We start from the raw sequence: 27714 nt of genomic DNA, 5'->3' as shown, positions 1-27714 counted from the left end.
CATCTCTCCCCCTCCTCCCTCCCCTCCCTGGCCTGCCAGTCCTTTATGGCACTTCAGGTTCTCTGGTTCCTAGGGCAGAGATTCCGGCTGTAGCCAAGACTACGGGCAAAGGAGGCCTCAGGGACTTCCATTCGGGATGTTCCGGGGTTCGAGGAGACCGAACCTCAAACGGGGTGACGTCCCTGGCGGCTGGTAGCCCGGGGAGGGAGCCGGTTGCTCGGCTGGCCTGGGGCCGGGAAGACTTCAGACACTGCAGTTAATATTGAGTTCCCTGTAGCTCCTTGTAAATCTAGTCCCCCCTTCACCCCCCTTTAAATCCTTGGTCGTGTTCGCGATTTCTTACTTGACGTAGAATTCCTTGTTACCTAATCATGGACTTTTTTTTCCCCCAAAAGCTCGCCCCTTCCCAAGGCCGGCTCAGATGAGAATCACCCTGATGGAGACTACAAATAAAAACCTCCCCTTTCCCTCTTTTTTCTTTTCCCGGATGAAAGCCCTACATTTTGAATTAAAAACTGTAGACTATTTCCTGCCGCTGCAATAACTCCTGGGATCCTCCTCAAATCTCCTCCACCTAAAACATGCTCCCCAAACAAAAACCGAAGTCCCCACAGAATGGCATTTGGTTGATTTTGTGAAAACAAGGACACCTTTTCACCTTCCAGTGAACTGCCAAGGCCTTTCTTGGCCCCAGACCCTCCGAATACAGACCACGCAGCCTCCTCTGGGGCTGGGGGTAAGGAGGGGAGCCAGAAGGAGACAGGACTAGGGTAGAGCCCAAGTCCCAGGATTTTCACCAAGGACACTTCCCAATGAGGGCTGCGGCTCCCGCTGAGGATTGATCGGAACTACTGACTCTTTCAAATAAAGTTAGAGGCAATCACGATAATTTAGTTTACTTCTGAATATTTTAAATATTATGAAAACAAGTATAACAGTTTTGTTTTCAAAACTCTTTTGAGGTATCAACCATTAAAAGATTGGGGTTTTTGTAAAAAAAAAACACACAGTGGTTTATTGAATACTTACAACGTTTACACCTTCAATATTAATTAAATTCCACTTAGTTTTAGAGGACGGAAGTGCACAAAACAAGTAGCTGTTGGAAACATCTTCGAATAGGGAACGACCACAGATGAAAAGACAGCACTAGATACCGACCTCAACAGAACTGTTAGCGGCCCCGTTTTCTGCTTTGAAATAAAACTTTATAATCCCCAGGAATATTTATATCCAAAGGCCAAGTAGTAAAGATACACTTCACATACACACTATTGTCTGCTGTCTTTATCTGGAAGGGGTTGGGTAAGTGGGGAGGGGGCAACACCGGTGTCTACACAGCCAGGAGGGAACATTCACACATAGAGAATCTAGGAGACGACGGGATCCCTTACCACGCGGGAGTGTCCTCTTCATATTAAAATATGGAATGCTTTTCTTCAAATATCCACTTTTTTTTGAGGGGGAAGTGGGGAGCGGATGCCTCAAAGGGGGCCAAAGAGAGGGCAGGCAAATTGCACATAAATAAACCGGATGATTCCAAATGCATGAAGTCCTCGGAGCGGAGCCTGGAGAGCTTGCCCGGAGTCCTGGGTCTGCTTCCGGCTCCTGGGCCCCGGCTCCTTCGCGCTCTCCTCCTCCTCCTCCTCCTCCTCCTCCTCCTCCTCCTCCTCCTCCTCCTCCTCCTCATTGCTTGAGCTCCAGGGCCCAGACATGCTGCGGCCAGCCCGTCCGGCCTTTGGTTTTCTTGTCGTTGCTGCTTACTGTGCTTTTCAAGATTTCGTTCTGGGCAGAGGACAGACGAAGGGGAGAAAGGTGGAATGAGAAATTCAGAAAGGAGGCCTGGTTCCGCGACACCCCCCGCACTTACTGGGGAAAAAAGGAGATGGTGAGAGATCGAGTTGGGGATGAGAGATACGGGATGGTTTCGAGTCCTCGCCTCTGCAGAAACAGCTACAAAGGTTTGCGCAGCCCTAGCTACCGCCCAGGCCTCCACGCGCCTGCGACGCTCAACTACCGGATAGGCAGGCTTATAAACAACCAGCCGTTTCCAAGTCTTTTATGGAGGAGCTGGGGCCTTTTCTCTAACTCCAGATGTAGGGGCTCCCTGTTTTCATTCGTAATCCCAGCTTCGCGCTCTAGGGAAGGTGGGGATAAATTCCTGGTGCCTTGGACCAGGCCGGTAGGCGAGGGGCTCCCCGGCCCCCAGCACGGCAGTGCCTCTCCAACGAGGCCTTTAAAATCCCTCGTTATTCGGGAGGTCACTCGACTATGCACCAGCTAAAGCGCCACAGGCCCCAAAGAAGAAAAACTAAACAGCAGCCCTGCTGCGAACACCACTGACCTACGGAGGACTTGGTAGGAACTTGAGAAAACTAATTTTCAGTTATAGGTCCGTGTTACTGTTAACAACAATAACAACGACCGTATTGGTATTTACTGTTTGGCTTAAAATGCTCAAGCAAATAAAACAAGAAATAGCCATGACGCACCCTCATCTGGGAGGTTACAGTTTAGTCTCATGGCCAAAGAGAAATTGGAGTTGCATTTTAATATTAAAAGTACTTATTTTTATGTTTATCTTTACGTCTTGGAGCATTGTAATGAGAACCACCACAAAATTCTCCTACAATCAGTGGTGGCCTGGTTCTCCTGAAGGGGATAAGGGATCGATAGTGCAATAATTGCAACCTAGCGCTTCTGGGCGATTTATTTTAGAAATACCTGAAAGCAAGATAGGATAGGAGGCCAAATGAAGGCTCTAAGGGACATAGAACGATTGCACCAGTGCAGTCAGAAGATCAGCGGGGGCCCTGGGTCCGAGAAGCACGCCCGAGGTGCTGGAGCAACAGCGATAACCCAGAGGGAAGATCCCCAGCGCGAAGCATCCCCCCTAACCTCCTCCTCCTCCTCCTGCTTGCAACCTCACCCATCTCTTCAGCTTCTCGGGAAACCATCCTTTCCACAACCCGGTTTAAACAACCGTGGTGAGGATGCAGCCCAAGACCGAGGGACGGCACTGCTCAGCCCACTTGGAAAGATCCCCGTAGCTCCGGTCCCCCGAACCCGCACCCCCTCTCCCCCCTGCCCCTCGGTACTGACCAGCTCCTTCTTCCTCTTCTCCTCTTTCACATCTGTCTTCTTGATCTCCGCCTTGAAGGCCTCCGCCTCGCCATTCTGGTCGTCCTTGGCCAGCAGGTCCATGAGGTAGGCGATGTAGCTGGTGGCCAGGCGCAGCGTCTTGATCTTGGAGAGTTTGGTGTCGGCGGGCACGTTGGGGATACACTCGCGCAGTTCGGCGAAGGCGCTGTTGATGCTCTGAGTCCTGCGCCTCTCCTTGCGGTTAGCGGTGCCCCGGCGCTTCACCGGGCGCGGCCCCCCTAGGCCCGGGGGCCCGGCGCCCGGCGGCACCCCCCCGTAATGGGAGTGGTCCAGGCCGGCGGCGCCGCTGGCGTACTCGGGGCTGTAGGACAGGGCCATGCTGTAGTCGGGGGGCGACATCTCGGGGTGGCCGATGAGCCAGCCATGGAAGTAGGGGTTCTCCTCGTGGCTGCAGCGGCTGGCGGCGGCGGCGGCGGCGGCGGCGGCGGCGGCGGCGAACGGGTAGCCCTCATGGTGCACCACCGGGTGGTGGGGGAAGCCCCCCACCAGACTCATATCGCCCTCCGCGCCCCTCCACGCGCCCCAGCGTGCGCGCAGCCCCGCCGCGCCCTCGGCCGGGGCCCCCGCTTCGGCGCCGGGCGGCCTCCCCCACCCCCCGCCCCCCAGCCCTCGGGCGCCCGGGCCGGCCCGGCAGCCGCAGAGGGGGCTGCTGCAGCCCGGGCCCCGACCCCGCGCCTGGCCCGCCGGGCCCGCCTCAGCAGCCCCGCGGCCTCCGGCTCCCCATAGGGCGCGGCGAGCTGGTCCCGGCACCGTGCGCCCCCGGCCGCCGCCGACTCCCGCCGGGCTCCCCGGCCCGCGCGCCGGCTCCTGCTCCCCGGGCCGCTGCGCGGAGGCACAAGCCGCTCGTGCTCATGCAAAGGTGCCCGGGCTCCCGCGGGGCTGCTTGGCGGAGGCGCCGGGCTGCGCCGCGGCCGCGATCCTGGCACCGAGGCTGGCTCGGGAGTCCCGGGGCGAGTCCGAGCCACGGTCGGAGGAGCCGGCCCGGCTCTGCAGGGAGGCGGCGGGGTCGGCTGCTCACTGCGAAGCTGCTACCTCCATGCGACCCTCCCCTTCCCGCCCCTTCCCCTCCCCCCACCAGCCCGGTCTGGGTTCTTGGGCGCTTATTGTTTTAATGAAATTTTTGGTTGTTGTTGTTTTGGTCCTTGAACGTGATTTTAGCAGCGGGTAACGTGTCCTCACTCCTCTCGGGCTCCCTCGGAGGGTTTTCAGAGAGGTCTCATTGCATCCATTTTCTCAGATCCTCTCCTTCTTTCAGGGGAAGGACCTGGGGCCCTGCAGGCGCCCCGGGGCGCGGAGGCGGCGGCGCGGGTTCTCGGGGGTCTGCGCGGTGGCCGCGGGGGCTCCCGGGCGGCGGCGGCGGCGGTCCTCCGGGCCTGGACGCCGTGAGGGGAGCAAGCGGATTTCCCCAGCAAGATCTCCATGTACAGCTACATCTTTAGGGCTGCTCGGGTTAATATATGTCGTCAGAGGCTCCTCACGCCAATCCCGGGGCGGCAGGGGCGGTGCCTCTCGCTCTCCGCAATAAAACTTTTTGATGTTCTCGTTGCTAATTGTCGAAGTCCTCTTCCAGGATTGGCTGCCCCTTCACAACCATGAGATAATTAAAACTGGTGTGGGGGGGGGGGCGGGTTAAAAAAACTTTTTTATCAGTCAGAGGTTAATGCAAGTGTTTAGCAGATGCTTTACTATTAAATTATCCGCCCCCCTCCCCCCCAAGTCTCAAATCTTGAAGAATCTCAAACCAGGTATGGTATCACTTCTGCTTTCTTTTCTGGTTTAAGAAAAAGGAACAAAAAAAAAAAAAAAAAAAAAAAAAGAGGTGGAGGGGACTTAGATATGTCTTTTGTAAGTGTTTGTGTAGGTGACCGAGGCAAGAACCTAAGCAGGCGGCGCGGTGCCTTTTCTGTGCGGGGTGGGGCGGGGGCGAGAGCAGAGGGGCGGCGGGCGGGGGAGGGCTGCGCTGCGACCTGGGCACCGCGACACTCGCGCGTCTCCCTGCTTACCCACCGCCTTACCCCGGCCCGGGCCTCTGAGGTCGCTCCGGTGACCCACGTTGCTTTTGAGGATCGCGGTTGAGGCCGCCGGACGAACGTTCAAGCCCCCTGTAAATACCCTTATTTCCATATTCTTCAGGGACACCAGCCCCGGCGACGACGACCCTGGGCGATTGCAGAGCGCAGGCAACCTCGATTCCCCGAATTGGTGGCGTGGCCGGCATCGGTGTCCCCCTGGTTTCACTGGCCTGTTTGGTAAGTAACTGAATATTTTTTACAGCGTGTTCAGAGCTTATTTTCCAGTTTTTATGAACAAACATATAAATATATCCGTGCATTCCTGCGTCTCCCATAAAAGCGGGCATCTGTGGAAGGCAGGTTTAGTTATCGGAGGGGAACCATTAAACAGCAGTTTAAGAGGCGGACCGGGAGGACGGCTCGTGGATGTTTAGACTGCTGGCCCCGGTGATCTTGAACGCATTATAACGGAAAGTGGATCTCCGCTTGTGAGTCAGCGGGCCGAGGCGCCCTCGTGGCGTGAGCATTTTGGGAAAGCCGGAAAGAGGCCGGGGCAGGGATGGACCGAGGCAGCAGCTGGAACATCCCCGGGCTTGGCAGCGAGTGGAAGGGAGACCCCTTGTTTCGAGGAGTTCGGGGCCTGATGGAATTGGGTGCGGGTGAGGGTGTCAAGCAGGACCCTGCGGGCCCTAAATTAGAGGTAGCCCAGGGCAGAGTGGAGAGGAGACCACGCGGGCCCTGGCGGCCTGGGACTCTTGGCTGGGCCTGGCTGGGGTCACCCGGAGGAGACCCTTGACTCCACCTTGGGGACTGTCCTTTGGAAGCAGGCAGAGACAGGCCCCAGGCCTCACAAGGAGCCCCACCTCACAAAGGGAGCCCCAACCCAAGACTCCGCGGGGACAGTCCTTTCCCAGGGCGCGGGGCGCTTTCCACAGGCCGGTGGTTGGGGATGGAAGGCAAGGTCAGAGCTAGCGGACAGAAGGAGGGTGGGGGCCCCCAACTCCTCTGCTGCAGGGGATTCAGGGTGGGCTTCACCAGCCTCTACAGCCCAAGGCATCAGCGTCGAGAAATGCATTTTAGGTTTGCGGTGGCTAGGTGGTAGGAGAGGGGAACTCAGAGACCGGCATAGGCTAGCAAGCCCAGTCCTGGAGTCCATTCAGGGTCCCTTCTGTCCCCTGGGCATGGGGTCAGTTCTCTTGGATGCCCCCAGCATTGCGTCTTAAGGCAGAGCATGGGATGTGGGGAGAAGCTGAAATCAGATTTGTGGGTAAAGTGCAATTCGGGCATGGAATAAAATAGCGACCTAGAGCTTGCAACCCCCCCCCCCCCACTTGGATGGGTCTGCAATTTTAGCATGAACGGGAGTGTTTTAAAGACCTTGTTCTTCAAGGAAAGAATATAGGTAGTGTAGTGGGGTTCTGTTTACATTTTCACCAGGGAGGCAAACTCTGAATGTGTAAATACTGGTAGTTCAATCCTCTGACATTTGATACTTAAAAAAAAAAAAAAAGTCTGTTTATAAGAACACATCTAGGCCTTGGAAGCAGGTAGACAAATTTAAAATGGTTGCACTACATATGGCTGGGAACAGATAGCAATATAAGGGAGCAGTTGGTAGGCTGCTTTCAGACCCAGAGGGAGTTTTGGAAATTGAAAGGAAGAAGAGGCTAGGCGGAAGGCTGAACTGGGGACTGAGATGCTGTGTCCACCAGAAGCAAGTAGCCTCAGTGTTGAAGCTATCAGAATTTACCACTTTCAGCCTTTCTCATGCTCTTTTAATTGAAACCAAAAATAGGCAGATCTCTTCATGGTCCCAGATATCATGGCAAGTGATAAAAGAGATGGAGAACATGGGACAGAAAAAAGTCGTAAAAGATGCTAATCTGAGCATCAGTCCTTACTGACAGTGTCATTATCAGTTAATTAATGCTGTGTGAGGGTCTAGGGCTTCATGTAGCTCAGAAAGCCAAGCCCAGGGACTACAGCCTTAGAAAGGCAGCTTGGAGGCAGGGCACAAAGGGATGAACCCTAGTTAGTTATTGTCACAGAGACCAGACTGGCTGAATGCACAACCAAATGAGTCCACTTTTTTTTTTCTCTTGGTATCCTCTTTTGTATATTCCGCTGCAGGTCTGGTGGCATGCTGGGTTAGGCTCTGCTTTGGAAAGCTGTGAGGCAGATGCCGCCATCTCAAGTCTCAAGCGTGCCCCCAGTTTAGATGGCCCATGCCTTTTGGGGGTGGGGTGGGGTGGATAGTGATGGAGGGGAAAAGTGGGAAAGGAAAGGTGGGGGGGGGGGAGGATAAGTTTCCCAGCTTAGATGTCAACCCAGGGATTGTAGGAGTGTGCACTCCGGCGCGTGGTGCGCTGCCCCCCTAAGGGCACATGTTCTGAGTATTCAAAGGGCCCAAACAGCTGAGATGATGCAGGCTCTAGGCCACCCTGGGTGCCCGCACGCAGGAGGAAACCTAGTGAGGATATGCTAACTTGACTCCCCTTTTCTGAAGCCATGGGCAACCAATCTTACCCAGGTGGGCAACCCCAGGCTGAAAAAATGCTGTGATTCTATGTCACAGTCTTCACTGCAGTTGCTGATATACCCACTGTACTGCGCATTACCTCTGCCCAGAGAGAAACAGACTGAACAGGGTTCAACAATTTATTTTGCGCCCATGTCTCTTGGCTCCTTCCTTTAACTCCCACCCCTTCTCTGGAAAAGACTCAAAGAGCATGGGAGAGGCTGAGCACTCCCTTGCAAACATTTTGGTCTTGTGAGATATTCCTTTTAAAATCAATCTGGTTTAAACTAAATATTTTTTTAAAAAAACTTCAGTCTGTTTTTAGGGAAAATACAGATCTTTTTGAGGTATTTATTATTACAAAGGCAAGGGCAGTTTGTATCTCGTGTTTTGCTCAATGAGAACTCAAAATAAACTGGACCTGAAAAGAACCAGGCCGGAGGGCCATAAACACACATTTTATGTTTACGGGAATTATGGCTCAATTCCCTCCATCGTTTTTCAAATCTCGTTTTACCTTATTTTCCTAACCAACATAGTAGAAGTGACTGAGCATTCTTTTAAATACCTATGACGCTCTTATCTAAGCCCCAGAATGTGTTAAGAACTCTCCAGAAAGAACATCAAACCCAGGAGGTGGCAGAGAAAGTAATGTGTTCTTGAAGATGTGACCACAGCCCTACCTGCTCCAAGGAAGGTGCTTCTTATGACACCTTAGCTTTGCATTTTGTCTGGCCTAAAGTGGGATTGAGTCATTTTATATGCTAGCCCCTTGGTCTCAGAACCTTTAGGACACATGGAACATGGCACGTTGTCGTCAGAGTGGAGTGGCAGCAAGACATCTCCTTCTAACTCAGGTTCCCTTGTCCCTCCCTTCCTGGGTTGCCTTTTGAGAAACAATTGTCTACCGACGTGGCGAGTGACAGTGGCCCCAGAAATGTAGTGGTGCTCAAAGTACACTCTTACAAACAGAATCAAGTTTGATTGACCTCTGATGGCTGCTTCAAAAAGGAAGGACAGGAAAAGTTGTCTTTGGCTCTTAGGAGGTTTTATTTCTGAGCATTTTGTTTTTGCATTTTAGAGTGGGGGTAGGGTATTTGAAGAGTGATCCCTCTTCCCTCCTCTTTCCCATCCAGAGCAGAGCGGTGGAGATGGGGGTGGGGTGGGGCTGAACTAGCTGCAAGGACTAGGGAGGGTTTGATTGCTTAGGACTCCGTCAGTCCAGCTTTTTTTTTTTTTTTTTTAAGTCCAGTTTTGATTAGGAAAGATTTAAATTGGTGGAGAAAATTGGGACTTGCTTGGTGCCTCCACCCCACCCCATTTAGCCTCTTTCTCTTTCCCCTTCCTTCTGTCCCTGTCCTTCCCTCTTTCCCACCTTCCCTCCTTTTTTCCTTCCCTCCCTTGTAATTTACCTTTAAGCAATGCTTGGATTTCTGAGTTTTTTTTTTTTTGATGTCACTGAATCTGAAACTGGTGAAGAATAAGAAACTGGTTTATCTTTTAGTCCTTTAAGAAAAAAATTGAGATATGATCGACATACAACACCGTGCAAGTTTAAGATGTATAACGTGTAAGAAAAATCTTAATATCCACTACCATGGATATTAAGGTAGGAATTTGCATTTCCTTCAAATAATCAATGACCAGATCTTCATATTAAGTGGCAGATGTGCTGTTTTGGAAGGTTTTCACTGGTCAGGGAGAATGAGATACCTGGCCAGGTATCCAAGCCTGTCCGTAAAGCTAAAATACTTACTCAGACTAAAGAGAACAAAAGTTAATGTATGCAAAAGGGCCACTCTAGAAGCAGCACGGTGTGTACATGGGAGGTATTATTAATGTTGTTATACTTGTCTTTAGAAGTAAGGTAGATCTGGTCATTGCTAGTTTCTAATAAAATAGAGCAAAAGTGGCATGAGAAAATGCATCCCATGGGATTTATGTGAACTACTTTGTTTCAAGCAAATTACATACACACTGGCAACATTTTCTTCCAAGCCAGAGAGAAAGCATTCAACAGTCAGATGAGGAAGTAATTGTAATTTTGCAAACCCCGTCTATGGAAAAATAAGTAGTAGTTAACTTTGACCAGTCTACAGTACAGTCTGGGATTCAGAATAAAATACAAAAGCAAATGGCAACTTAAAATGTGGAACTTTAGACAAGCCATTGAAGTGACGGGAAGTTTTGTTTGTGACTTGAGCCCCCTGTGCATTCCTGGTTCTAACTGCAGGGTTGCTCACATTCCCAGGATGTCTTGCTCTGAAGCCTCCTTTGCAAATTCATGTAGGGCTTTTTTTTTTTTTTTTTTTTTTTTTTTTTTTTTTTTAGCCCTGGCAGTTTCTTCCAATCTTTCTACTTTATTCTAGGGCCTTTGCTCCTAGACAGCGGACTTGAGCCAGGATGGTTGGGTTTCAGGTTAACAAAAAGAAACCCTTTTATTGTCAATATTAATGGCAAACCTCGATTTTTACAAGGCTTAGGTTTAGCAGCATGAGCAGATCAAAAGCAGCTTGGCTTGATTTCTCAATATTCTCTGGAGCTTAGACAATTAACTGCAATTTTGCTTCTAATGAAACAACACAAAAATGTTAGTTACAAGAATGTTAAAGTTAGTCTTTCAGCAAGAATTTTACCTGTGTACAACATGTCACAATCTAATAAATTTGTCCACTGATCCTGAGTTGGGTTTTGAGGGAAACCTCTTTAAGAAAACGTGTGAGCGGAGTGTCTTCGTTTGCAATGCCACGAGCCTGTTTCAGTGTGTGCATTCCACACTTGCCTTTCTGGCTGGGTAAGGATCCGGCGACTGAGGTCCCCCTGGTAATTTGGGTACACCGAGTCTCCAGTTAATGATAGATAATCAGCCTTTGGGTCATTCGGTCATTCTCTTATTACAAACCCCTCCTGCTCTCTCTGATCTCCTTTCAAACTAAATTTCACACAAACAAATAAAGCAAGACAGGGACAAGTTCTTGAAAAAAAAGAGAGAGGGAGAAATATTAGAAACTCCTGATACAGAACTCTAAACAAGGAAAGGCAAGCTAAAAGAGGATAGGAAAGAACATCTTATCAAAATGAACATGTTGTGTACAAAACATTAGAAGAAAAGGCTCTGGTTTCTGTTAAAGTGACAGAAAATTAAAATAAAAATAATTGCAGGCAGAGAAGTTATAATATAAACAGAGAAGGCAGGATGCTTGTTGGAAATGCGCAGCACCAGGAGGCTAATTTGTTGTTACAGATTATATATCTGCACCAGGATAGGAGAGGCGCTACTTTGTTCTATTTTCCAGAAAAGAATGGCTTTCTTTTGAGTACTTGTATGAGTGCCCACTTAAGTTAACACAGGCCAAACCCTCGAGGAACAAAAAATGGGAATCGCATTCTGCTTGCGAAGCATCCAACTTCAAAAGAAGGAATCGGTTGCATACAAAAAAGGAAAAGCAAAATTCCATTCAGAGCGCATTTAGATGGTTCACTAAATCGGTATGACTGATGCTTTTTTGTTTTGCTGACAGAAGGTGCAGATCATTCTCCGGGAAGTACAGCTGAAACCAGTCCTCCTCTGCCCTCTGGGGGCCTTCATTTTCCCAGCCTACATCTGCTTGTGACTCCAGAAAGACAGACTTCAGATTGGCCAAGGTACATCTCTGACCAGGTCCCTCTAAGAAAAACTCAGGAATGTGTGACTCTAATTGTGCAGAACTCTGGTGAGAGCATCCTTGGTGCTATTTTCCTGCCCTGTCTTTGCCCAGTCCTTTTGGCCCAAGTCCAGGGTTCCGGAAGGGTCAAGATTTAGCTACTGGTGTCATCTCCAAGCCCTGGGTTTTCAATCCTAAAAGAGACTGGAACTGGATTAAGCTCAGGGCTTAATCAACTCCTAGTTCTCCAAGTTAGAGGGGCAGCCGGGAGATGGCAGCAGGTTGTGACAGTGTGACTACCAGATTGTCCTCAACCATCTGTCTGGCATTCCTTGACTTGCCAGCATAGCTGGCAAACAATCCATCTTTCTCTCTTTTTAAATGTTTCTTCTAGGCCCAGTTTAAATGCCGCCTCCTCCAGGAAGCCTGTGCAGGTATTGCTTTCCTTCTCTCTGCTCCTCCAAATCAACTCCCCCCTTTCTGAGGCACCTCCTCATATTCTCTCTGCTAGATCGCTGGGCACATACCTTTAACTTCTGGCGGCTGTGGGTTCCTTGAGCCCCCAGTCAATGCATTGTACCCAGTAGGGGACTAAACAGCTTGTGTAAAAGGGATGACTTAGAACTGGGTGCATTCCCATACCTCAATTGCAACCGGATTTATTTTCTTTATTTTGAAAGTGACTCGAGTTAGTAGGGGAGGTGGACGTCTCAACAGGGAACAGACCTTCACTTCCAAGCCCACGGGAGAACCGGGGAGGGAAGGCTTCCTTGGGATGGATCCCGGGGGCAGTGGGTCTGCTGAGCGCATATGGACTCTGAGGGGGGGAAACCCGGGCGGGGCCTCCCTGCGTGGCCCCTGCCCACGACCTGAGCTCCGGAGTCAGAGCTGGGCAGGGCGGACTAGGGGCATCCAGGCCCCGGCTGCGGGATCTCAGGCAAGGCCGCCCGGCTCTCTCAGCCTTGGTGCCTTCATCTGAACAATGGGTTAATGATCCCGAACTGGAGGGTGCGTGCGGGGGGATTAAATGAGATCAAGATGAGCCCGAGAGCGGGGCGCCTGATGCGCTCAATAAATATTCATGTATTTTCTCTTCCTGCCTCTTCCCCTCCCTGACAGCCTCCTGGAGCCCCGGCCCGACGGCGAGGGGCCGCGCGGCGGCGGACCGCACCACTGGCCTCGGTGCCCCGAGCCGAGCCGCCCGCTGCTCCGCGGAGGTGGGGGGGCCCTCAGGCCTCCCGGGACCTGGGCGCCGGGGGTGATGCGGGCTGCGGCGGCCGCCGGGAAAGCTGGGGTGGGGGTGGCAGGGGGTGCGGCCGCCCCCTGCATCCCGGTTGAGTTATCCTTTTGATCCCCACCCACCTGTCGGTGCCCGGCACCGGTGAGGCCGCTGCCCCGCAGCTCGGACCGGGGGAGGTCGCCGCTCCCGGGCGGGATGGACCCCCCCAGCTCCCCCTAGCTGGTCTCCGAGGACTTTCCGCCCGAGGCGGGCAGGAAGGGGTTAACCGCGCCCTTTTCCCTCCCCCCCCCAAGCCTCCCCCCTTCGCCCCCCGCCCCAATCCGGAGCCCTCGGCCGCGGGGCGAAGGCCGCCGCTCCCTCCCGAGGTCTCATTAGGGAAACCCTCACCGCTATTTGCAACATTTCCTCAATCAAGTGCCTTTAAATAGAGCTGCACAAACAAATTGGCGGCAAAAGCGTAGATCTTGTCACGATTGAGACCGATCCAATATTTCAGCCTTGTTTGCTTTGCAATTACGGGTTGGCTTGTGGCTGCGGTGCCATCGGGGCAGATCTGCAGCCGCGCGCCCGCTCCGCTGCGCCCTGGGCGGTGGAGGAGGCGCCCCGCGGAGCCGCGCGGGGAGGAGGTGGCGGCGGGAGCGGCGGGAGAGCGGCGGGGCGCCCTGCACCCGCGCGCAGAGGGCGCGAGGGCGCGGGGCGGACGGACGACCCGGCTCCTGGCGGAACCACTGCGATGTACGCGGCAATGATCAAATGTGCGAGGCTCTCGCATCCTCTCTCCTCTCTTCCTTGTCCCCTCACTTCCATCTCCATTACATCTTTCTGCAGTATTTGTTAGCGGTTCCTGCTTCCCCCTTCTTTCCCGCTGTTAAACTGCTGGCATGATTCGTTACGTTTCCCATGGCTGCTTATTCTTGTTTGACTTTTTGTACGGAGTCACTTTAAATCTGCTGCAGGGAGCATGAAGCTCCCAGCCCTGTGGATGGGCTCCCGCCGGCCCGAGGCTGCCCCCACTGCTCTCCCTCAATTCTTGCGCGATGGCTCTTTTGTGTAAATCTGCTCCGGGTGGTTCGGTCACCGCGCAGGCCAGCCTAGTTTCTATCAGCAGAACAGTAGTTAACTCACATCAGGTCCTAAGCCTTGTATTTCACAGACAATTAAATCTTGGCTGCTGTTTAACAAAATTGTAATATTTACTCTGCTCAGTACTGAGGAGCACTTCTAAAGTCAAAAACAAATACATTTCAAAAAGAAAATATGATAATAAATCTCTTTTTATGGATTTTCTCTGCAGAAGTGGAAACAACGTGATTTAAATCCTCACGCCCGCACCCCCCTCTCAGGCATAGCTGAGGTTACACAGATACTGTCTTTTAACGCACCGTCTTCGTGTCTGGGGCGGGGGTGGGGGGTGGGGGGTGGGAGGCACCTGCATTTGTTATATTCAATTTGGTTTTTAAGATTTCACACTGCACCCTAACCCGTATCTGCAAAAGCAACAAGGATTTTGGAATTTGGATATGAACCTTATTTTTCACACTGATTCAGGAAAGGTGGGCATGGCTTGGGTCATTATTTTATGATTTCATATTACCTTATAAATGACTACCCATTTTCCTCTCATGTTGACTTCTGATGGAGGTGAGAAAGTTGAGGCAGAGAAATATTTTTATGAGACTCTGGGGTACATATTAAAATATGATTCTTTATTATTTAAAAATGTGGAGGTGTGGATGGCCCTACATTTGTTTGCTGGCGGTCATAAAATAAATTCATAGCTGTTCTAGTCAATTAACAATCTCTTTTAAGTTTTACATTTTTTTTGGGGGGGGGGTGTTTATAATCCCACCTGGATTGTAGCTTCATTCTTCTGGATTACACTCCTATTGTAACATTTTGGCTCTCAATTTTATTTAAAGCAAACCTCTGAAATAATGGTTTCATAAAATTGTGCAATGTCAAAGCCACAGAATAATATTTCACGTTCATATGTCATGTACACCCATGAATATCTTTCAAGAAATAGGAAGCAGTAGCTAGGAAAGGTACCATTTCATGAGAATTCTCTCTTCACCAAAAAAATTGGTCTGGCATATTATTCAATGCACAAATTATAATATTACTTTCATGTGTGTTAATCTGTTTAGTATTAAAACTGCTAGTGTCTTAATCATTAACATGTTTTACCACACTACTTTCAAATGGGTGATCTCAGATAATTATGAAGATTTTGATGTTAATCTCATGTTAAGTGAACAACTATGAAAATAACCTTAGAGCATTATTATTCTTATATAAACGCCAACAAACACAATTGTAAAGGGAACACGATTACTTTTTATCTGGCATTATCCTATAAGGATATGGCTACATTCATTTCTCTTAAAATCAGAGCAGTTTTCAATTACTTTTTAACAATTTTTTTTCAAGACAGCATTTTGCAGTATCTGTAAACCACAACTTTGTACTGACAGATACATATTTTTTCAACATTTATCCATTAGCTTCTCTGCAAACTCACTGAAATAGAATAATATACAAAAATATCAAAATATAGAGAACAATTATTAGGTTCTACATATTTATTTAGGTAAGCCAATGTTATTAAAATTAAAAACATGTGCCTGGCATATAAATGTTTCTTTAAGAATTCTTTTTTGGATGCACAGTTATTATTTTTTAAACCAACTCAGATTTTCAAGTACTGATTTTTCTCTCTAAACAGGCATTGCATTGTTTTAAACAGTAGCTCCTGGAACAGTACCACTCTTAGTATTTTAGACTTCCAAACAACAATTGGAATTGGATAAATGCTTTCAGCTGGGAGCACTTTCTTAATACCTTTGTAGGTAATAGGATTCCCTATTTGTGTGGAGTGACAAATGGACAGTGTGGTGGACAGACTGCTTACCCTTTACAGAATCTATCAGAAAATGGCGTTTTTTTCTATGAGATTGTTTGTGGTCCATCTAAAAGAAATTCTGTTCAAATGTGAAATCAGGGAAAATGAGCGAGTGCTTTTTCTAACTACAGTTATGAAGTGACGACTGAAAGAAGAGGATGAAAAATATAAGACAGAAGGAATGCAGAAACATAAAATCTGAAAAAGACAATTTCCTTAGGCAGGATCTGGCTCTTTGTCTATAAACAGGAGAGTGATGAATTGGATCCATATAGTCAGAGTTGTTTTTGTTTTCTTCAATCCAGTGATTTTTAAAATAGATTTTTCACTAGATGAAGAAGCCCAAACAAGGAAATATATGTAAATTCTTGAATATGGGAAAATGGTAGCTTCCATGATTTTTACGTATTAGTTTAAAATATAATGAATTTTAGGGGTGCCTGGGTGGCTCATTTGGTTGAGTGCCTTCAGCTCAGGACATGATCTCCAGGTCCTGGGATCCAGTCCCAAGTCTGGCTTCCTGCTGAGTGGGGAGTCTGCTTCTCCCTCTCTCTCTCTGTGCTCTTCCTCCTTCTGTCATACACTCTTTCACATAAATAAATAAAATCTTAAAAAATATATAATGACTTTTAATCCGTTGTACCATTGTCCTTTCTAAATGAGTACATGTCAAAAAAAGAACCTCATGATAAATGAATACATGGCAACAAGCAATGAATTTTCAAACCAGTGAAGTATATCCATGAGATAATTTACGTAAACTCTGACTTGCTGAGAAAAAAATTAAAAAATAAAACAACTTTTTTCAGGAACACACCAGGGAACTTTGTTATTATTCTGGGATAAATAAAGCAAGAAACTGCCTCCTTCCATTCCTAGTAATTCTTTTGGTTTTTCCAAACATTGTTAAGTTCTATGCGTCTTTTGCTATTCAAGTAAAGATGATGTCAGCAATAAAATTACAGAATCTAATCAAGTGACTATTTTTGCTTTATTACAAATATACATTATATATGGGCTGTTGAAGTGCCTAGTTGTTTGAATGCTGAACTTCTCTTTTTTCTGACACACTGATATTTAATGAAGTGTTTGTAAAGATAAATATGATGGCTCATCAAAGGTAAAACAGTCATGGTAACAAAGCAGTATTTGAGTCTGTGAGGTATGGGCTGCACTTTGTAAATTATAGTGTTTTTAAATCATGACCTAGGTATTTGTAATGAGGATATGTGAGAAGAGAACCCCTAGGGTCCTCGGCATACAGAGGCAAAGGAACACAATCCTATAGGGGAACTTGCTTTCAGAAGAACATTGCCTTTTCCACCCCACTGCCCCAGCCCCTATCCCTGCCACATTTCCACTTGCTATATTTTACTAAAAGTTACAGAGGGACATGTGGGTGGCTCAGTTGGTTAAGCATCCACCTTTGGCTCAGGTCACTATCTCAGGGTCCTGGGACCCAGCCCCGCATTGAACTCCCTGCTCATCTGGGAGTCTGCTTCTTCCTCTTCTTCTGCCCCTCTCCCCTGCTCATGCTTTCTCTCTCTCCACCCCCCACCCCAAAAAAGGCCACAGAATTAAGAGTGGCTGCAACCGGATGGGCTTTTCTCTCCTTAAATACTTTAATATCACATGGCATTAGTATAGCTGCATTAATGATTGAAAAGTTCATTCAGCTGTTCCTGTGTTTTGTTCTCATTGCTAGCTATATGAATATGTGAAAATGACTGGATCAGGCACTGAATTTTTCTCATTGCCTTAAATACTAGTTTTAGTTTATAATCTCAGATAGATTTAAGTTGTAATCCATATACATTTTATTGTGTTATTGTGTATGCTCTGCTTCATGTCAGAAAGACTCTAAAGTCGTTTTATCAATAGTTGTAAGATACATTTTTAAAAATCTGTAAAAGTAATCCCTGTAAATCTAATTGTAATTTATTTTGACGCTTATTATAAGATCAGTGATGTGTTCTGGCAAATATTTGATCCCAAGATGAAACAAAGTCACATTTGACATATGCCAAATTTTAAAAATTAATTTTGAGGATATTGTATTATTAAGAAATCATCATCGTAATACATGGAAATAAAGCGGTACTATGCATGTAGTATAGTATGCATAATAGCAGCATAATGTAGTGATTAAAAGCAAGTCTCTGGAGTGAGAGGCACAGTTTTGAATACTGACTACAACACATATCTGCATGTGATCTTGGGAAAAATCACTATTCTCTGCTTCAGTTACCATGTCTACAGGTGAATAATAATTGTAGACTGTTACAATGTCGTGAACATTTTTTTGAGATGATTCCCACAAGGCTCTCAGTTGAGGGTCTGGCATAGAGTAAATGCTTGATAAACAGTAGCTCTTCTCTTCAGCACAGCTCTGTAGCATTAAAAAGTGGCAAGCCACAGTTCCCTTCCTGAGAGCCAGTAGGCGTGGGGATGTTCATTGCCCACAGATTTCATGGAGATTTGTAGGAGAAGCCTACATTGGCTTCCAGACCTTGATGTTGACAGGGTAAAGGCAATGGCTGCTGTCTGTCTTTAGAGATTCTAGAAAGGTATGGGGAGATGGTTCTGGTGATAGCAACCTGGCAGATTGGCAGCAGAAGTCTAGTTTCATGCCATCTTGGCTATGTGTAGAGTGGTCTGTTGGTGCCTGACACAAAGGTCTAGACTGAAGAAAATGACACATTAAAGAAATGAAATCCACTAGGACAATGGTCTCCTCATTGTTTTAATTGTGCACTCCAACAGTAAGACATTTTAAGTATATATTTATTTGCAAATTATAAATCTGCACCACTTTACTGATGTAGTATATACTTGCAAAAAATAAGCTAAAAAAGGGCAAGATGAAGGCTTAAACAATAGGTTTAAATATTTGCAGGTGAGATAAACTAGTTATCAGCAGCAATGGATGCAAATCCACGTTTTAATTGGTCTTGGTCACTTAAAAACGCTTTGGTTGACTTACTCTCTGATTTGTGTTATCAATGTTTCTGTCTGGTTTTGTGGCTGACTAAAGTCTCTAGTAGGAAAAACAGAGTCAGTCTGCCATTTTCTTGACGGTTTATGCCTGCATTTGATTGATCTTTTACTCTAAGGTTCGTTGTAGGGCTATTTGTAAAGACCCGTGTCCATTTGGTGAGGGTTAGTTTAAGTAAAACTGGATTACAGGGCAGCCCGGGTGGCTCAGTGGTTTAGCACCTCCTTCAGTCCAGGGCCTGATTCTGGAGACCTGGGATCGAGTCCCACATCGGGCTCCCTGCATGGAGCCTGCTTCTCCCTCTGCCTGTGTCTCTGCCTCTCTCTCTCTGTCTTTCATGAATAAGTGAATAAAATCTTTAAAAAAAACCTGGATTACATCATCTACTTCCACCTAACTGAGCCAGATAAGCCATAACACGTCTTGATCTACCCATACTCCTGCAGGGCCCATCGTCAACCCTTCCGCAGCTGCGATCTCCTTCTTCCCTGAGGATCCCATATGTGCCTCAGACAACTTGACTAGGACCAAGTTGGGGTGTTGGTGAACTCATTTCTGAGTGTTTACGTGAAAACAAATATGAAGAGAATTTCTAATGTGGTCTTCTTGTACTTGATTCTTCGGGCACCATAGTCCCAGACTCAGGTATCATTATGGTACCTGGCATTTCTCTCCCTTGAGGGTCTATAGCAGAATGAATGGGACCCTTGGGTGCACTTGACTTTGTCTTATTTATTTATTTATTTATTTATTTATTTATTTATTTATTTATGACACACTCAGAGATGCAGAGACACAGGCAGTATGAGAAGCACAGGAAGTAGGAGCCTGATGTGGGATTTGATCCCAGGACCCCGGGATCATGCCCTGAGCTGAAGGCATACATTCAACCACTGAGCTACCCAGGTGTCCCTGGACTTTGTTTTCTATAATTTGCCTTATTCTGTGTAGCTTTCCACTGTTTACAAATCACTATCAACTGTTTCTGTCATTTGAACTTAGCAGCTTTGTAGGGGTGGTAAAGCAGGTCTGATTCTGTCCATTCTGAAGATAGAAGAGATGAACCATCAGAGGCATTGACTGGAGAAGTGAAATAATTGCCCAAGTTTACACAGGTGGTAGGAGGCAGAGCTGTGTTTGAGCTTGTTTTCTTTTCTTTCTTTCTTTCTTTCTTTTTTTTTTTAAAGATTTTATTTATTATTCATGATAGACAGAGAGAGTGAGCGAACCAGAGACATAGGCAGAGAGAGAAGCAGGCTCCCCACAGGGAGCCCACACTCAACCACTGAGCCACCCAGGCGTCCCTTAACTGAATTTTTAAACTGTATCCATATTTGTCTGAACTGAGAGAGGGAATGACAGGACTGAAGAGAAGCAATGGTTCTAAGTTGTGCTGGGGAAGAGGGGATTAAGAGGAAGCACCTGCACTAGAATATACAAAGATCAAATGGAGTAATGCAGAGGAAAGGAATTAGCATTTGTTGAGGACTGATTTTGCCCAGTGCTCTCTACACACATTGTTTCTTTAATATAGTTCTTTACTTCAAGGGGTAGGTTTTTACATACATGGAAGTTGAAGTTCAGAGGTGTTAAAGCAATTTGTCTAAAGCATACAGATTTTAGGTTGTGGGGTTTAAACCAAAGAGAGCTGACATTAAAAATATATACATTTTCGGTATCCAGGTAATGTTAAAATAACAACATATGTTAAGTTTGAAAATCTGGGGATGCCTGGGTGGCTCAGCAGTTGAGCGTTTACCTTCAGCTCAGGGCGTGATCCTGGGGGTCCTGGGATCAAGTCCTGCATTGGGGTCCCCGCAGGGAGCCTGCTTCTCCCTCTGCCTATGTCTGTGCCTCTCTCTCTGTGTCTCTCATGAATAAATAAATAAAATCTTTAAGAAAATATTTGAAAGTCTGGTGAGCAACTTTTGTCCCTAATCGGATCTTTGGCTTTGGCTAAAAATCAACAATGACAACACCAAATGCTAGCAAGGTTGCAGAGAAACTGGATCACTAAGGCACTGCTGGTGGGAACGTAAAGTGGTCCAGCCAGCCTGGAAGACAGTCTGGAAGTTTCCTAAAAAGTAAATGTGTAACTACCATGTGACTTAGCAACTGCACTCCTGAGCATTTTTCTCAGATAAATGAAGACCTAAGCTTGCATGGAAACCTGTACATGAATGCTTATTGCAGCTTATTCATAATAGCCCTAACTGAAGACAACTCACAGGTCCTTCACTAGAGACAAACTGTTAATCATTGTGTTAACAGTTAAGCATGTATTGGTAAGTATAGTACATCATTCTGGTGGAATACTGTTCAGCAATAAAAAAGGAATAGCTTATTGATAAGAGCAACAACCTGAATGAATCTCCAGAGAATTAACGCTGGGTTAAAAAAAAAAAAACTAACAAAGACAAATTATAGACTATATATTTCCATTTATATAACATTCTTGAAATGACAAAATCATAGAAATGAAGGAAAGGTTAGTGGTTACTAGAGGTTAAGGAGCAGTGGGCGTGAAAGAGAAGTGTGTATAGCTATAGAAAGGCAGCAGGAAGGATCCTCGTGGTTATGGAAACGCATCTTAACTGTATTAATGTCAATATCCTGGTTGTGATGTTTAACTACAGTTTTTCAGGATGTTACCACAGGAAGAAACTGGGTAAAGGGTGCAAGGGATATCAATTATTTGTTAAAACTGCATGAGAATTTATAATTCCTTCAAAATAAGAAGCTTAATAAGAAAGTCAATAGACCTTTAGTGACTTCCAATTTTAGTATATGTGCTGCCGAAGTGAGCACTCTTTAGTGATTTCCAGAATGGACCTGAAAATAAGGAAACATTGGGATTGAGAATAGGAGTTGTGAACTATAAAAATTATTTTGGGACGTCTGGGTGTCTCAGTGGTTGAGTGTCTGCTTTTGACTCAGGCCGTGATCCTGCTTCTGGGATCGAGTTCCACATTGATCTCCCTCTGTCTATGTCTCTCATGAATAGATAAATAAAATCTTTTAAAAAATTTAAAAAATTATTTTCAGTACACCACTCAAACTGGGTCTGAATTTTTTCCTTCTGGTTTTTATTATGGATTATAATGCATTCTTTTTTTTTTTTAAATAATGCATTCTTACTGCTATTTTGGGGAAAAAAATATCACCTCTTCATCATAGGACTTCTGTTTTACACACTACAGTAAATTTTTAGTTCATTGGGTGACAGGTTCACACACTAAAAGATGAAACTCAGTGAGAAGAGCATGTGACTTGATCTTAGGGTTGTGAGTTCGAGCCCCATGTTGGGTGTAGAAATTGCTAAAAAAAAAAAAGAAAAAGAAAAACTTTAAAAAAAGGTGAAACTAGATTATTTTGGATCTGATTGCCACATCTATTTTTTTTTAAGATTTTATTTTTTTATTTTTTTTTCTTTTTGTCTTTTTAAAGACTTTATTTATTTATTAGAGACACAGAGAATGACAGAGAGAGAGAGAGAGACAAAGACACAGGCAGAGGGAGAAGCAGGCTCCATGCAGGGAGCCCGACGTGGGACTCGATCCCAGGTCTCCAGGATCACACCCTGGGCTGAAGGCGGCGCTAAACCGCTAAGCCAACGGGGCTGCCCAATTAAGATTTTATTTTTAAGTAATCTGTGTCCATATCCAACATGGGTTCAAACTCACAACGCAAGATCAAGAGTTGTATGCTCTACCGACTAAGCCAGCCAGAGGTCCCTGTCACATTTATTCTTAAAGTCAGAGAAGAAGTATCTTTTGTTTTCTGTTTTTTATTTTTTAAAAATTTACTTATTTATTTGAGAGAGAGAGAGAGAGAATGCCCATGAGCATGTGTATACCCCCTTGTGGAAGGAGGGGCAGAGGGAAGGAGTAAGCAGACTCCATGGGGCTGGATCTCCCAACCCATGAGATTGTGACCTGAGCCAAAACCAAGAGTAGGTTGCTTAACCAACTAAGCCACTCTGGTGCCCCGAGAGAAGAGTTATTATCCTTTTCTCTTCGTCCGTTTAAACTTATTTTTCTTTTTTTCCTCTTTATCCTAGTTGATCCCATTTCCTTATACTGTACTATTTAATCTAAAAGCCAGTAAGTGTATACATTGTCGATGAAGTTAGTGATGTCATTCTTAAAATGCAGACTAGAAAGATATATTGATTATGCACACAGTACTGTATTTGTACAGAATTCTTAGATGTTCTTATTTTTGGAGAGGTGTAGTGGAGATTATAAGTGTAATTAAAAAAAATCTACTGATGGCTTGTTGAGAAGGTAAAGAAGCAGCAGGATTATAGACGGTTGGTCTCGCTCTTGCAAGCCTCAGACACAGTCACAAGCTCCCCTGCAAGCACCTGACAATGCCAGAGAATGATTTAGTCATTGCCGGGGAGCTGCCGTCATGACAAATAGGGGTTAAATTGTGAGAATTTCAGGACATATTTTGGGGAAGGATTAAATAAATCAGGGGACTTGCTGACAGCAAATAGTATCTTTGAGTGGCTGATTTGAAACACAGCATCAGAGAATTGAGATGAATCCCAGGTGGTCTTTAGGAGCTGGAAAAAATCCCAATGAGATGGCCGACTTCAGCCTCGGCTTCATTTTAGCATCATTAAACGGTCTCTAAGCGATGGCCTATCAATTATCACCTTACGAAAACATTGTGCTAAATACAATAGTGGAATTAATATATGTTAATCCAGCGAACATTATTTATAGTTAATTTATTTCCCTTATTGCAGGGTTAGAAGGCCCTAGAACTGCTCCTTTTTGTTTTTAAGGTTTTATTTATTTATTCATGAGAGACACAGAGAGAGGCAGAAACACAGGCAGAGGGAGAAGCAGGCTCCATGCAGGGAGCCTGATGTGGGACTCGATCCCAGGACCCCGGGATCACGCCCTGAGCCAAAGGCAGGTGCTCAACCACTAAGCCACCCAGGCGTCCCTAGAACTGCTGCTTTATATTTTCAGTTCTATCACTGTGCTACTATAACACGCCTCTTTCAAGGAACTTAGAGTGCAGTAAATTCTTAACTGTCAGACTGCAGAAGAATTTTTTATTCTAACAGTACATGGAAGCTCTTATACTCTTATGATAGTGAATAACGAACTTTATTCAAGGATGCCCTAATTGGATGTTAAAATGAAGTCTTTCTAACTCAGCTAGCTCGCAGGGGAATGAGAGATGTCAAAAACGGTGATTGCGGCACACGTGGGCATTTCCAGCTGCTTGCCAGAAGGAAGTGCCATCGGGGACAGGGGCAGTGAAACAGGTGAATGCCAGGAAACAAAAAGTTCTTGTTGCATGTCTCTATAAGAGAATTTAGCATGGCTGGTCCACCTCAATTTATAGTTATGTCAGACCAAATCGACAAAGAAAATATAAACAACAGAAACTGTGAAAATCCCAAGACCAACAATCACACAACAAAAACTTTAGTATGAACCAAAACAAAAATTGGGCTTTTATGAGGTTGATTCGAGGTCAGGAAAAGAATGGTACACTTTTGAGAGGAAGAAAGAAATCATCAAAGCCAGGGGAAGCTCGAAGTGGGGTTTAATAGCAGCTATCATATTGCTTCCAAGCCTTGGCCATTTCTGATGCAGCTGTTTTGTTTTAAGATGTTCCCATTCCTGTTTCACTAACACAGCCTTCCACAGTGACCCGAGTGCACACACCCAGGCACTCGGGCCATTCTAGATAACCGTAAACCCCTCAGAGAATTACTGCAGGGGCCGTGTAAATGGAAATGATGAAATCCAATATAGCATTTAGCTGAATCATTGTCTGAGGTTAAACCCAGTGAACAGTTAGCAATATTGGGAGTTCTCCATATACCTGTCAAAATTGCACTGATGGCATTTTGTGCAAATTATGTACATGAGGGGAAGTGACTTTTTATCTTTAATATCAGTGGACTTTGGGTAGTAACTTGGATACAACTTTTTAAAAAAATTATTAAGGACAAGAGTGGTGATAGGCTTCTCACTCTGGAGAATATTTTTAAAAATTGCAAGGTATTAGGCCTTTTGGCGAATTAATTTTATTGAGTGGTGAATTTTGTCTTCTCATTTGCAAAAGGAGGATGATTTATTATGGGGTGAACATTCTCATGGGGCAGTGAGCACCTCTAGGACAGTGTGAAGTTCTGGAAATTGGTCAAGACCTTGTTTCAACCTATGGCAGGAATTAGAGGTTGAAGGACACCTGGCTGGATCAGTTGGTAGAACATGCAACTCTTGATCTCAGGGTTGTGAGTTTGAGCCCCATGTTGGGCGTGGAGATTACTTAAAAAAAATAAAACTGGAGGTTGGAATAGTAATAATAATAATAATGGCACTTGCTGTGTGTTAGACCCTTTTCTAAGTGCATTTCCCATATTATCTCATTTATTTTTCACAATTATTAAGATACCATTATTCCTCTTTTACAGATGAGAAACTAAGGCACACCGAAGTCACCAGGGTGACAGAGCTACTGAGTAACAGGAAGGAATGAAACCCATGCAGACTGGCTCTTGATTGTGTTCTATTATCCACTTTCATTCATTCATTTGTCACTTATTAATTGAACATCCATTACAGTATGGGCATTGGGCTTAATGCAGCCAATACTTTAGTGAATCCAGATGGATGTTTGTCTTCTTTGAGCTTACAGTCTATTGGGCATGAAGCTAATGACTTACTGTGTAAAGTACTTGTTGTTACGAGAAGGTATTAGTCAATATTTGTATGGCACATTGATTTTGATATAAGCCTCTTAATAAAAAGAAGTAGCCCAACTCCTTCCCATACAACTTTGGTTGTCTTCTTCCTTCTGCTCTCCATCTAAGTGGATAGGAGGGTCAGCTCACTTAAATGTGAACCCCGAAAGTCAGGCACCTTCACTATATGCTGGTGTGTGTCTTAGGTCACAGGCTAGGTGGGCGGGTGGATATGGCTGTACCAGTAATAGTGGCAGTAGACATGGGCTTTGGGGGTGGGGGTGACCTTAGAATGCATTGATGTTAACCCATTTTTGGTTTGTATTGACGTATATTCATACAACTCTGGAATATGACTCTGGGTTCACCAATTCTGGGATGGCCTCCAGAGAGGATTTAGGAGAAAACTTCAAAGGTTATCTTCTTTTATACACAGGAAGGTCCAAGCTAGCTCTTCTAAAGAGATAGTCACATCTATTATCTCTGACCTCTGACTAATTTTGTCTTGACCTTTTGGAAACCTTAAAATTATTTCTTCCTGGGATTCAAATTCAGAATTATGTGGAATGAATGACTCAAAGTGGATTTGAGCCCTGTTTTTGAGACTTCTATCTTGAATTCCATCTGGGATTTCCGCTAGGGTGTACCCCTTTGTGACTCTGGTTTGGGTTCCCAAGTTCAGGTGATTGGGATTCCTTAATTCCTCCATGAATGTTAATTGAATGTCTACTATATGCAAGACCTAAAATAGATCCAACTGGAGATTCTAGAGTTCATTGATTTCCTTACAAATTCTAAAGACAAAAATGCTAACTTTAGATTTATATAAGGATTTAGGATTAAAAGGAAATAAGAAAGTAACATTATTGAGGAAACAATTATTTGTTTTGCTCAGGAGGAGAATATTCAATTCTAAGACATGCTGATAATGTATAAACACATTTGGTAATAAAACAATGTAATTTTTATGAGAAGGTATCTATCTAAGCATGAACACTGAGATCTAGCTTCTTCCAAATGTGTAAAATAAGTTAGAGTTTTATTCATACTAATGATAATGGGAGTGACATATGTGCTTACAGTGGGTTGAAGGCCCAGCTGATTAGGATCTGTGTCCTGTGGTTTTTGTCACTTGTGTGTGATTAAACCCTATAGAGTAGAGTCTGTCCCCATATATTTGGTTTATGAAGAAACTGGTAATATGATATTGAATTAATGATCCAGTTTCTTAAAAAGGGAGACTATTGGCCTAACACCTTTCTAAATTGTAGCTGTCAACATGTTTAGTTTGGTTCTAATGGGAGCTGGGCTGGAGAAAGGAAAAGTTTTATAAGAAAGGTTATGTGATATTAATAAGAACCACATTCTGTTTGATGTTCTCTCAAATTATATGTCTTTATCTTACTAAAAATCAAACCATTCAAAAATAATAAACCTTCCTTTTCTCAGGCTCAATGAATGATCAACATTTTGGTTGATCAAAAAATTTTGTCCTAAAGATATACCCACTTTTAGCTCAGCTTTATTTTCTGGTGCTGATTTATAGCTAAGAGCACTACTTCATATTTTTTTCAACTATCAAAGTCATAATGTATTTTACAAATACTCAAAAGTGCTGAAAATCCATGAACCTCTGTATTCCTATTTTGAAAAATTCTTATATAAGAATGTATCCAAATTGGTTAAACAGATGGCTTCCTATTTTTGAAGGAAAAAAAACAACTGCTAAGAATATTCACCTTAAGATGGAGAACTCATAGGTTAAATTTCATTCTGGAGTGCACTTTTACAACCAAGTAATTAACCTTTGAAAATGAGAATATTTCAAGAAAGCAAGGGAAATCTTAACAAGAGGATCTCACTGGCTTGGTGGACATCTCAGAAGCAGAGATGCTCTAGAGATTAATAATGAAAGACCTCAAAATGTCTTACATTTTAAGTAAATGTAAAACATTTAATGAAAGACTTTAAATGTTTTATAAACGTAGCTATTTTAATTTCCCAAACTTTCTTGTTGTCTGTCTTTATTACAATAGCCTTAAGAAATAAATACTTCGAGAAGTATTTCTTCATATCTATAGGAATTGGGATAAAAATTCTTGGTGGGAGAATGGAGATTGTGACATTACTCACTTTCAATCAGTCATATTTGTTTGGGTGCTTACCACTCAACAAAGGTGGTAAGAGTATTTCCATGCTTGTGGAAGGATACAGCAAATTATAAATCTGGAAAATTTAAAAATTTAAAAAATGGAAAATATGCCCTTTAAGCTTATAATTTAGTGAGGCTGAGAGGGACTGGATTCATGAAAAGTGAAGAGGAGAAGTAGAAGGAATTGTAGATGGAGTGTTGAAGTAATCTATGGTTGTTAGCTGAGAAGCTATGTTCATAACACGAAGTTAAACCAATATGGGATGGAGTGAACAGGTAAGAAATCTTCTTACCACTTTCACTAAGCCTTGAGAGAAGGACCAAGTTTGGAAAGACAGAATTTGGGTATGTGAAGGCAAAATAATACCCTA

The 27714-nt window shown here is 45.0% G+C and overlaps 1 protein-coding gene and 2 long non-coding RNA genes across 3 annotated transcripts; 2 read left to right on the top strand and 1 right to left on the bottom strand.

Moving 5' to 3' along the window:
• Window positions 1-992: 992 nt before the first annotated feature.
• Window positions 993-4581, bottom strand: HAND2 (heart and neural crest derivatives expressed 2). The gene is made up of 2 exons (XM_041767283.1): window positions 3103-4581; window positions 993-1785 (listed from the first exon to the last, which is right to left on the bottom strand). The coding sequence occupies exons 1-2, from the start codon at window positions 3655-3657 to the stop codon at window positions 1687-1689; spliced, it is 654 nt and encodes a 217-aa protein (XP_041623217.1). The 5' UTR covers window positions 3658-4581; the 3' UTR covers window positions 993-1686.
• A 168-nt stretch (window positions 4582-4749) lies between these two features.
• LOC121497554 lies at window positions 4750-16450 on the top strand. Its single transcript, XR_005989503.1, has 5 exons — window positions 4750-4907; window positions 5296-5411; window positions 11214-11337; window positions 11731-11770; window positions 12456-16450. It is a non-coding gene; the product is annotated as an uncharacterized LOC121497554 (long non-coding RNA).
• Window positions 16451-22117: 5667 nt separating this feature from the next.
• On the top strand, window positions 22118-25269 carry LOC121497582. Its single transcript, XR_005989512.1, has 2 exons — window positions 22118-23760; window positions 24922-25269. It is a non-coding gene; the product is annotated as an uncharacterized LOC121497582 (long non-coding RNA).
• Window positions 25270-27714: the final 2445 nt, after the last annotated feature.

This window comes from Vulpes lagopus, chromosome 8 (genome assembly GCF_018345385.1).
Source record: "Vulpes lagopus strain Blue_001 chromosome 8, ASM1834538v1, whole genome shotgun sequence".
In the NCBI taxonomy this organism is placed as follows: domain Eukaryota; kingdom Metazoa; phylum Chordata; class Mammalia; order Carnivora; family Canidae; genus Vulpes; species Vulpes lagopus.
The sequence above is the reverse complement of the archived record's forward strand: the minus strand, read 5'-3'. Positions and strand labels throughout refer to the sequence as shown.

Bases quoted from the DNA above. Each gene is read 5' to 3' on its own strand.
- HAND2 (XM_041767283.1), bottom strand. From the start codon at position 3,657: ATGAGTCTGGTGGGGGGCTTCCCCCACCACCCGGTGGTGCACCATGAG. The intron at 1,786-3,102 runs GTCAGTACCGAG...TCCTCTGCCCAG, and splicing joins AGAAGAGGAAGAAGGAGCTG to AACGAAATCTTGAAAAGCAC.